Source organism: Nansenia antarctica (assembly GCF_963989245.1).
Source record: "Nansenia antarctica genome assembly, chromosome: 2".
Taxonomy (NCBI): domain Eukaryota; kingdom Metazoa; phylum Chordata; class Actinopteri; order Argentiniformes; family Microstomatidae; genus Nansenia; species Nansenia antarctica.
The window spans coordinates 10,598,881-10,610,859 of record NC_137675.1 but is presented as its reverse complement, the minus strand read 5'-3'; the positions used below and the strand labels follow the sequence as shown (position 1 = coordinate 10,610,859).

Below are 11,979 nucleotides of genomic sequence, written 5' to 3'. Positions count from 1 at the left end.
ATCCCTCCACCCGTCCTTGCTACTGAGAGAGCTCACTGCCGTCTGGAATTGGTCTCACCTGCCGCCAGTAATTAGTGCGTCAATCCCGGGGAAAGACAGCGGGTCTCTCTCGTTGTTTCGGCCCATGTAAAGCTTAGCGATGTTCATTTTCGATCATACGAAAAGTAGAACAGAAAATGTCCTAAAAACACGAATGCCCTTTGGAGTCGTCGCTTGGCTTGATCTTGTAGATAGTACTAGTTTTTTTTCCCTGTCTGTCTTACATGTAACGATGAATTGAAAATCAAGGACCCCAATTGAAATAAGCCAGTGGCTTTCTTGGGTTTTTATCCTTTTAGTTGACCTTGTATGTAATATGTACTTTCATGTACCTACTTCTGCAAATCTTCTAATAAAGTTTTCAATCAATCAATCAATTGATCGACGCCAACCGTCAATCCGCAGTTGGGGGAGGGTGCGTTCGCAAATTCGCTCTGGAAATCTGATCAGCTCTCATGGAATGCCCTCTTGTCCAATCAAATGACTTGGTTCCCTTTATGACGTTCAACCCAGTGTGCGCTCCGGCACTCTCAGAGCAGATTTGACGAACGCACCCTTTGAGGAGGAGAGAGGCAGCGAAGAGTTCCAGAGAAGCCGGCGTTTGGCGCCCTCCACCGGGTTCGAATAACGGACCCCGTGTCTCGGGCATCACGTGGATGGAACAGCACACAGCACACAGCAACACTCGCTGGAGGAACGGAGGCACCGTGGAGTCTCATAGCTCACCACCGCACTCACTGTCAGCTCTGGACTTCCAGAAGCAGTACGTACCTTCTCTTATTGCCAGGGACAACAACCATGGCGGGACTTGAATAAGGGGAGAGAGGAGCGATAATCGGCCAAATCCCTTTTGCGCATTTCTATCTCCTCTTTTTTTTTTTTTTTTGCCCTTACGCATCTTCGCTCTGCGGAGAAAGGACAGTGTTGAAAGACTGACTGGGCTTTTTGAGAGAGGAGAAAAGAAGAGAAGACTGAGAGAAGCCCAAGACAAGTCCTATTTTTTTAAAGCAGCAGAATGGCGGACCGTGATACGTTACCGCTGCCCCTGGAGGTGCGAGCCAGACTGGCCGAGCTGGAGCTGGAGTTATCCGAGGGTAAGCTGTTAAACAGAATAACGACCATGGGGATACACATTGCATTGGAACGTGTTTGTGAGAACGCGGGCTCTCACTGCTCTACTTCCATCTCCTGAGAAATCCCAGGACCGTGTCTCATTCCCACTGCCGTACACGGTCCTGGGATTTCTCAGGAGATGGAAGTAGAGCAGTGAGAGTCCTGCAGCCGCAGATGGATATGGCAACATGAGTATAAATGGACACATTCTACCTGATGTCTGTAGGCTACTTTTGTCTCCAACAACAGTTGACATGTTATGTTATGATCATGTAAAAGCAACAGTGAGACCGTGACCTTGAAACAAATTGGCCAATTTGAAGATGACTGTCATTCATTGTCAAAAGCATCAACTGATGGCATTTTTAAATGGATCATGTGTTGTTTTTGGGTAGTTTGGTTAGTTAGTAGAACATTGAGGAATAGGCTTCGTGTTTTTGTTGCGGGTTTGCTTCAAAGTGGCTTATTTACATAATGTTGTTGGCAATAATACCCATTTTGGGTTATTTTTTTCCATTGTAGTGGGGTTTAGCAGACAAAACCCCAATGCCAACATTTGGATGTCAACTTCACTATGTTTACTGTAAGGAGGAATTAGGCGAAACAGTTCGAGTAAACAGCTGTCATTCGGAAGGCACTGGATTTGACAATGTTCCCTTTTATTTCCAGTGAATGTATCACAGCGCTGCTCTACCCTGGAGTGGGACTCCGACTAGGCTATTCTAGTGTCATGTTTCGGGTGCCAGCACACGCACACGCGCACACGCACACGCACGCACACGCACACACGCACACACACACACACACACACACACACACACACACACACACACACACACACACACACACCACAGTCCTCAGCAATATGTTTCTTCCTTCTCATGTGTGCGCAACTGTCCTGTTCATGTGCAGCTCAGCCAAAAGTGGTCGGCTCGGAAACCCACTCTGAAAAACTGCGCACAAACGCCTCTGTCTTCTCCATTGCAGTTGTCGGATAATTGCAGCATCTTACTCAGAGGAAACACACCATTGCTCAGTTCTACAATATCCTCTTGTTTTCTTCATTTGAATCCATACCAGTGTCATAAACAGGCATCGACCTTGGAAAGAGAAATCTGGCCGGTTGTTTTGATGACTGGAGCTATTAGGTATTAATGCTAGAAGATCCTCAGTCAGCACTTACTGTAGTGAGAGAAATACACACATCTATTACCAGGCCGACTGATAAAGATCGTGTTTCACTGTATATCTCGTGCCCAGCCCACTCTGCTAACACTTTACATGAAAGTTGTCACTATATACCTATGTAGTAACATTATAATAACAAGTTGATTGTTATAGTGGTCATTTGAGCGGTTTGTGTTATTACACGTTGGGGAAAGTTAATGTAGTCTAATGTAAATGTGTTTACAATACGTTAGTTCTGAATGTAAACCCGTTTAATATGTACTGTATGTGATTATCATCATGACGGGGAAAACTGGACTCATAGTTCATGTGTTTTTGGAAAATATGAGCATGGTCTTCCACATGTTTTGAAAGTCATTGAATAAATGTAAACATGTTTTTGAAGAAATAGGTCAGGTGGCCTTGTGGTATACATTATTTGTGCTTAGGAGAAATCCTCATCCTGAAATGTGATAGTGATTCGTTGTGATTCATCTCTCTGACTGATTTCTTAAACATTATCACCTTCCTTGGTTTATGAGGTCAAACGCACACACACAGACACACGTGACACACACACACACACACACACACACACACACACACACACACACACACACACACACACTCAGCTCATACTTCAACCTGTATTCACCAGCTTTCGATCCTGCAGTAGGTGGTTGAAGTCACTGCATTGTTGTGTGGCACTGCAGAACTGATTGATTGGTTGTATTCACTGATCTTTTGAAAGTGTTTGCCTCACCTCAGATTTATATACACACACACACACACACACACACACACACACACTTTGAGACCTGGCTCGGCGGTACTTAGCGAATGGCGTGAGTTTGAACCACGGCTCGTCAACAAGTGTCCGGATGTAAGCTGACCTATTAAGGTGCATGTCACCATCACCAATGCCACCAGCTGTCCCCCTAATGCACCTTTAGATTAACAAGTTAACCAGTGATTTATAGGATTACGGTTAAGGCTATTTTATTGCTCTGTTTTGTAGTTGAACACAGGCTCTATGAGGGACTACTATGCTCAGCTAGCGTTACATAGGTTTCACTGGTTTGCTGACTTTGGTATATTGTGGAATATCATATCTACATTGTAATTTTTTTCACTTTATTGGATAGCGATAGTGTTGACTGTAGAGAGACCAGAAAGTAAGGAGAAGACGGCATGTCAGCAGGGAATGGGCCGGATTCGAACCCATGCCGACATGGGGCGGCTGTGGCGTAGGAAGTAGAGCCGCAGTCTAATAATCGCAAGGTTGGCAGATCAGCGGTTCGAGCCCCGGCTGGCCACATGTCGAAGTGTCCTTGGGCAAGACACTGAACCCCAAATTGCACCCAGTGAGCGGGCCGGCGCCTTGCATGGTAGCTTGCCGCCATTGGTGTGTGAACGTGTGTGAATGGGTGATTTAGAGGCCGTTGTAAAGCGCTTTGGATAAAGGCGCTATATAAGTGCAGTCCATTTACCATTATTTACCATATGTGTTCACTGTAGACCGCGGTGCTAGACCACTGGACCACCCCAGGCCACTACATTGTCTTAGTTGATAGCTGCACATGCTAGCACTATGAAAGTCAAGAATGAAAGCATCCATTAGATGATTCTGCTGCTAAGAGAAGCTGGATTCTACACAGTATCTTTACAGGAGTCCCAGGGATGTATAGACCTAGCTACGGTTACTACTGTATGGTTTGTTGATCGACATCCAGGATTATGATATCCGGACGGTTGATCCAGTATACTGAAGCAGAACGCTTACATTGGAATTCTATACAGTCTGTGCCACCGCCACCAGCTCTGCAGACGATAAAGCTGAGAGCGTCGGGCATTCGGACCTTCATTAGAGAGAGGAGCCTCCGGTCCTTTCCCAGGTATCATTTCAGATATCAGACTAAAGTTTATTATGATGGGACCCATTACTGCACACATCCATAGGGCTGGCAGAGGCCCCTGGAGAATGGGCCTAGGTTACATAACGTGTCCTGTAGTTTGACTCGGCTGTTGAGTGAAGCTAGGCTCTGTTGAGTGAAGCTAGGCTCTGGATGAGGTCACGCCCGAGGAGAACAATGCTGCCAACCAGGGTAAAGGCATCTCTGCGGCTTTAGTTTAGACATTGAGAGCTTGTTACTTAACCGACCCTCTCTCCTCAGCCACATCTGGGCTGGATACGTTGCCTCTCTCTCTCTCTCTGCGAGGCCACCGCCGCCATCTGTTGTGTTTGAGCCCCAACGCTTTTGGAATTCTTCTCTTTCGACTTTTCTTTTCTATTTCCACTCCAGAAATAAATACCACTGCCATGCCCTCCCTCCTCTTCCTCCTCGCCGTTTGACTTTTAATTACACATGTGTTGTTGGAAACAACGGCCGACCATTCACGAGCGATGTCTTGTTTGTTTTCTGCAGTGCTGAGAAAGCGGCAAAGATAAACCCAGCGTTTTTTCTTCCCTCAAATTGTTTGAATTCACATCTTCTGCACCTGGTATATATGGAAAACCAGGCAACCATTTTTCTTTCTTTTTTTTCTTTCTACATTTTAGACATTTAGCAGACGCCTTTATCCAAAGCGACTTACAACAAGTAGCCTACATTTTTCTAAGTAAGTGAATCATCTATAGATTAGTCGTCATAAGAAAAACAAATCTATGCTAAGACGAGGGGCCACATTGGTAGTCACAATGCTAGAAGAAGGAAGATTTACTATATATATTTTAATTACAGTAGAGAAACTGTATAAGGGGGTAGTGGGGATGAAGAGCTCTTTAGATGATCCACACAGGGAACATTTCTCCTTCTACAGTAGTTGAATTATAGGAGTTAAGGAAAACAGTGTAAATATGGTCCTGAAAGCTTGCCAAACCTCAGACTGGTGGTTTTGCATACAGCTACTTTGAAACGACCCAGACATCTTTACTCTTTGTCTCACATAAAGGCAGAATCCTGAGGGGGGGGTGACTTGATAAAACATGGTTGTTTTTATTCAGCCTGATTCTCTAATGAGTGTTATAAAGGCTCTGCTCAGTTTGACTAAGGCTCTCTCTCTCTCTCTCTCTCTCTCTCTCTCTCTCTCTCTCTCTCTCTCTCTCTCTCTCTCTCTCTCTCTCTCTCTCTCTCTCTCTCTCTCGCTGTCACTTTTGTCTATCTATCTCTATCTCTCTTTTATCTATCTATCTCTCTCTCCCCCCCTTCTCTCTCTCGCTCTCTCTGTCTCTGAATGTTTAATGAATGTCAGCCTTGGCATTTCAGACAGTCACAGTGGAGAGTGGCAGTTCTGTAATAGTCACCTACACTTCTGCTAGACAGACTAATAATAATACATTTTATTTATAAAAGCACTTTACATAGGAAATCTCAGAGTGCTAGTGGGTGGGTGTTTAATTATGATGACGCCGTGCCCCCCCCACCACCCGCCTCCCCGCACACTCTATCCTCCAAGAGAAGGATATTGAAACAAGCTGCAGTCGACCCGACCTTTGGATGTAAGATTGCAACCGGTGGGCTGCCCCTCCCATATTGACGTGACGATTTTTTCAAACAGGCCGGCGGTTACATAAATCACTAAGTGCTCGATCTCCTTATCTGACCTTGTTCAGCTGCACACAGACATACAGGGACACACCTGTTGGCAGAAAGCCACTGCCTATTGGTTGCGTTCCAGATAGGCCTAGTTCTTGACTGTGGTAGGAAGTTGCCCCCCCACTAGACCTGTACCGTATAGTAAAACTGTAATAACTACTTTCGTGTCAACACAATGTCATCAATCGTCACGGAAACATCTGCCAGTCAGACGGGCTCGCTAGCCCTTTGACATCGGAAGAGAGATTTTCGGCCCTAATCACTCCTTTTAATCCAGGCTGACCCATGTAAAATGCTGTCCTTGTCCCGCGTTCACCCAACCAGAGCTGCAGGAGCTGAACACGATGTACTTTCACATCTGACCACATTCTAAATACAGGACTTCCTTCCAAGGGATGACGAGGAGTCTCTCTGGGGTTGTACAACGTTTTATATTGATCTCAGCGGAGGGTAGAAATCGGATGGGCCGGGCCGGGCTCACGGAATATAGCTCCTCATCCTCATTCCATTTCCGTGCATGGCTGTTTTTCTCCCCCTCTTCTCTGATCTTGCCCTTCTCCGTATCAGAAGATGTCTACTTAGATGTCGTCTCTGTGCGCCGCGGAAAACTTGGCACGGAAAACAGAAACAACAACAACAACAACCACAACAAAAAAACACCTGAACGCTTCAACGTTTCACCGCCTTGACATTCGCAGCCCTGGAGATGTGCGGAGCTCCGTGTTGACGGAGACGGGGTATGAATATTGATGCAGCCTCTCCGGGAGCTGCCTCGCGTGTTCCAGGAGCCTGTCGGCCTGATGACCCAACATGTGAGCCTCTGTGCTGGCTGGCGCTCAGCCTCTGTGCTGCCTCTGTGCTGCCTCTGTGCTGCCTCTGTGCTGCCTCTGTGCTGCCTCTCTGCTGGCTTTCTGAGAGGTTCCTGTCACCTGGAAGGTGCAGTCTATGGGTAGAGCCGGGGAGGCTGGTGGAGGGTAGAGCCGGGGGAGGCTGGTGGAGGGTAGAGCCGGGGGAGGCTGGTGGAGGGTAGAGCCGGGGAGGCTGGTGGAGGGTAGAGCCGGGGGAGGCTGGTGGAGGGTAGAGCCGGGGAGGCTGGTGGAGGGTAGAGCCGGGGAGGCTGGTGGAGGGTAGAGCCGGGGGAGGCTGGTGGAGGGTAGAGCCGGGGAGGCTGGTGGAGGGTAGAGCCGGGGAGGCTGGTGGAGGGTAGAAATCGGATGTTGTGTGAACCTCCTGTGAGGTCTCCTCCTCCACTAGGACCTGTGGTCTGGAGCTCCAGGTCTTGTCTACCTCACTAGCTCACACACACACGCACACGCACACAGACACACACAAACACACGCACGCACACACACACACACACACACACACACACACACACTCTCACGCACACACGCTCGCTCGCACGCACGCACGCACGCATGCACGCACACACGCACGCATGCACACACACTCATTCACTCACTCACTCACTCACTCACTCACTCACACACACACACACACACACACACACACACACACACACACACACACACACACACACACACACATATTGTGTCCAGGGAGAAGGTTTCACTTCCAAGAAAGTTAAACCTTCCAAGTAAGTCTCCCCCCCCCCCCCGCCCCCCAAGGTTATGCTTCCTGACCGCAGCCTCAGCCTAGAACAAGCTCCTGCTTCATGTCCAACACACGTCCAAGGGGGAGATGATGTTTTCGTCGGCTCAGAGAGAACCTGGAAGGGTTCCGTGTCTGGAAGCAGCGGTGTAGAGCAGTCCCATCTGCCATTAAGCGTTTGCAGGTCTAATCAGCATTTTTCATTGGTCCACCTTGCTGTTTGTCCAATCAAATGTCAGGTTTTTTAAGGGGGGTTACGACATAAACGGTTCTGATACGAACGGCCACCCTCGCCTAATTGGCTGAAACGAAACAGGAACACGAAAACCGACGCATAAATATTGTAATCCTGACTCCACGATTAATTGGCCTAAATTTATGATTGTGCTGTCGTGGTAATTCTGTGTCTGCTTCATGTTTTATAACCTGGTGTATCGAGAGTTGTATTATTTATTACAAGGCCATGGCTAGGCTTTTCTCTTCACTGCTTTCGAAGCTGTTTTGCTGGCAGGCATTTCTGGTGAGGTGTTTTCAGACAAGGGCTGTGTTTCAGCTCCCAACATCTTCTCGCCAGGGAGATAGACCACAACATGGGGTGTTTGAAATGGAGTCGTTTTGGGAGACTGTTCATGCACCGAAAAAGTATGGCTTTTGGTTTTTTTGTGTGTGAGATTAAATGCACAGTCGTATTAGAATTTAAAGTTCCATTTTAGAATGCATGATGATTTCCCAAGTTCACAGACTTATTCATTTTTCAAATTTTCTTGGCTACTGTTAATAATAATAATTCCCTCAAGCGGAACTACGCCACAAAACACACACACACACACACACACACACACACACACACAGACACAGACACACACACACCCCGTCCCCACTCCCCTCCCCTCTTCCACGTCATCCCCCCAAAATAACGGAACACCTTTTGTTGTCACTCAGTAGGAGACCAAAGGAGGCCAGTGTTCAGTGTTCAGAGAGTGTGTGTGTATGTGTGTGTGTTAGGTTCAGCATTCAGACAGTGTGTGTGTGTGTGTGTGTGTGTGTGTGTGTGTGTATGTGTGTGTGTTAGGTTCAGCATTCAGACAGTGTGTGTTAGGTCCAGACAGTGTGTGTCTGTGTGTGTGTGTGTGTGTGTGTGTGTGTGTTATGTTCAGCATTCAGACAGTGTGTGTTAGGTCCAGACAGTGTGTGTGTGTGTGTGTGTGTGTGTGTGTTAGGTTCAGCATTCAGACAGCAGTGTTTCCTCTACATGCATTTCATCGTGGCGGGCCGCCACGATGGAATTTCCTCCGCCACCATTCAGATTTCTCAAAAAAAAAAAAAAAAAAAGTCCTCCAAAAAAAAAAAAAAAAAAAAAAACAACATTTTAGCTGATTAAAATATATCTGATCCTAGATCAGCGCTATAATGGATGTTGACTAAAAGTGCACCTAAATCCACGCCCATCTCTCTCTAACCGCTGATCCAAAATCAGATTAATGACATTCAGTTGACGACGTGACACAAGGGCTCCTGATTGGTCTAAATGTGAACTGTGGTATTATTGTTATTGTGTACAGGCCACCGTAGTGACATCCGGGGGGTATTCCATCAACATCGCTAAAGGGAAAATCCAGGTTTAGTCTGATAAATCTCGCGAGAGTTCTTACAAATATCCAGGCATGCTTGAGTGTGTTGTTGACAATCGTTCATGTCCTTCATTAAACGTTTAGCTTTGTCATTTGATACGCCGCCTACGACTACCATCTCTCTGCACTACAGTAAACAGTTAATCAGTAACGTTAGCCGCTTTTGTGCTCATGTAGGCCTACTTCGTATTATATTATAGCTGATCTTTGTGTGTGTATGTGACTGTCAGTCACAAGTTTATATTCTGTATATTCATTATTTATTTTTTTGGGCCATCCTCTAGTTTTGGCTGTGATTAAAAAAAAAAAAAAAAAAAACGTTGTTTTGAGCGCGCGTGCGCGTTTCATGCGCGTGCACGCGAAAAAATCGCGCGCGCTACGCGCGCGGTCACGGCCACCCGCCACCATAGTAAAAATTCCTGGAGGAAACACTGAGACAGTGTGTGTTAGGTCCAGACAGTGTGTGTGTGTGTGTGTGTGTGTGTGTGTGTGTGTTAGGTTCAGCATTCAGACAGTGTGTGTTATGTCCAGACAGTGTGTGTGTGTGTGTGTGTGTGTGTGTGTGTGTGTGTGTGTGTTAGGTTCAGCATTCAGACAGTGTGTGTTAGGTCCAGACAGTGTGTGTGTGTGTGTGTGTGTGTGTTAGGTTCAGTGTTCAGACAGTGTGTGTGAGGGTGTTGAAGGCCAGGCCAAGCTGAGGATAATCCTCCATCCTTTTGTTCGTTTCACTGCCACGCCGAACACCGCTAACTAAGCTGTGAGCCTCGCTAGGAGGCAGCTTGGGAATACAGCCTAGCCTAGCCTAACTGCTGCCTGTGTGCGTGTGCGTGTGTGTGTGTGTGTGCGTGTGCGTGTGCCTGCTTGCCTGCCTGCCTGCCCAGGGCTTCTCAGGGGGGTGATGTCATGGTTGGACTGGTCAAAGGGGGGCTGTGGCAGAAGGTTGTTACTTGTGAATTGCATCATTACAGCACACCACCACACCACCACTCAGGCCTCAGACACTGTCTGCCTGCTTTTTTTCCTCCTTCCTTTTTAGAGCCGTCTCAGCTTGCTTTGAAGAGTGTGTGTATGTGTGTGTGTTTGTGTGCCTGTGTGCATGTGTGTGTGTGCGCGTGTGTCTGCGTGTGTCTGCGCGCATGTGTGTGTGTCTATATTGTGAGTGAGTGTGTGTATGTGTGTGTGTGTGTGTGTGTGTGTGTGTGTGTGTGTGTGTGCGTGTGCGTGTGAGAGAGAGAGCGCCTGTCATTTAAAGTGGGTCCTCTGGGGTGAGAGAGAGCCTCTGCTCTCCCTGCCGTGAACATAATGAAACCGATACGGACACGTGTTTTTTTTCTCGAGCGCAAAGATGGCCATATCCATATCCATTTTCAAAACATTGGATATGACAAATATTTGCGTTCCGATACGACGTTTTTCTTTTTATGACTCCCGTTTCTATTTATGTGTCTGTTATTGCTGTTATTAAAGGTGAGGTCTGGTAACCATCTCTCCACCCCTTCCCCTTTTAACCAAACCAAACCCTACTATGAGGAATATTTTCCTGTCCTTGTGTGTGTGCGTGTGTGTGTGTGTGTGTGTGTCTGTTTGTATCTGTCTGTGTCAGTGTCTATGTGTGGAGAGAGACAGAGAGAGACAGAGAGAGACAGAGAGAGAGAGAGAGAGAGAGAGCGGGTGTAATCCCCACGGACCTCCCAAAAGCTCAGCTGAAGCTCAGTTCATAATTACATTTTAGCCAACTGTTGTGTCTAGGCCTCAGGAGGACAATGCATACAGTTAACAGAGAAGTGTGACACAATGTCGGCCCGACGGAGGAGCGATCACAGAGCAGCGGAGCGCGGCGCGGGTCAGCGCAGGCCCTTTGTCTGTCCAGACAGTAGCCGGCTGTATTAAACAATAAGGAAGTTAATCCGTTTAAATAGTCGAGCTTTATTAGTCGCGGGGCAGAGGGACGAGGGACAACTGGCCCTCTCACGCAGCGATGGATGACTGGACTCCCCGTGGTCCGGTTCAGTCCAGGAACTTTGGAGATTTTTTTTTTAATTTCATTTTTTTGCCTTCTAAAAGAAAGATGGCCGCCTAGCTCCACTAGAGACATCATAGCGTCAGAAGGGTCCCTGTGTGGAACATTTCTTCTTGCCTGGCCGAACACATTCTTCTCGTCTACGGAACAGTAGATCATTGTTACCTCAGAGGACGAGGATAGAGTCCTTTAGTAGGCTGTCTTCACTCTCTCTCTCTCTCTCTCTCTCTCTCTCTCTCTCCCTCTCTCTCTCCTTCAGTTCTCTTGTGTTGTGTTTTGTTGTGTTGTATGAACTTTGGTTTCATTGTTATTTAGCTTTTCCTGTGAGGAAATAAATCTTTCAAAGCATCAACTGGTGCCCACAGCACCCATAGTCGTGTTTGCATGCTGCACAACAGATGGTTAATGGTTTAGATATACTCTAGGCCTAACTCAAGACTTACAATGGCTCCAGTATTTTCCGTTATTAGTGTCAGGCGTGTTGGATCCTCCTTGCTATGCTGAGTATATGCCCTACTTTTCCTCTACTGTCAGATAGTCTAATGATTGTGTAATGCCACAATACACCAAGGCCTGGTGTAGAAGCACAGCCACACACACACACCCACACGCCCACACACACACACACACACACACACACACACACACACACACACACACACACACACACACACACACACACACACACACACACACACACACACACACACACACACACACACACACACACACACACACACACACACACACACACACACACACACACACACACTACAGTGAGATCATTGTCCCACATCACATT

At 47.1% G+C, this 11,979-nt stretch overlaps 1 protein-coding gene across 1 annotated transcript in view; it reads left to right on the top strand.

Annotated features, from left to right (window-relative positions):
* Positions 1-1,054: 1,054 nt before the first annotated feature.
* LOC308151557 (disco-interacting protein 2 homolog C-like) overlaps positions 1,055-11,979 on the top strand; it is a gene marked incomplete at both ends in the record, with an annotated part of 192,654 nt that continues 181,729 nt past the window's right edge. Inside the window, 1 exon segment of the mRNA XM_080524453.1 lies at positions 1,055-1,133. Coding sequence (XP_080380579.1) covers positions 1,055-1,133 — 79 coding nt within the window.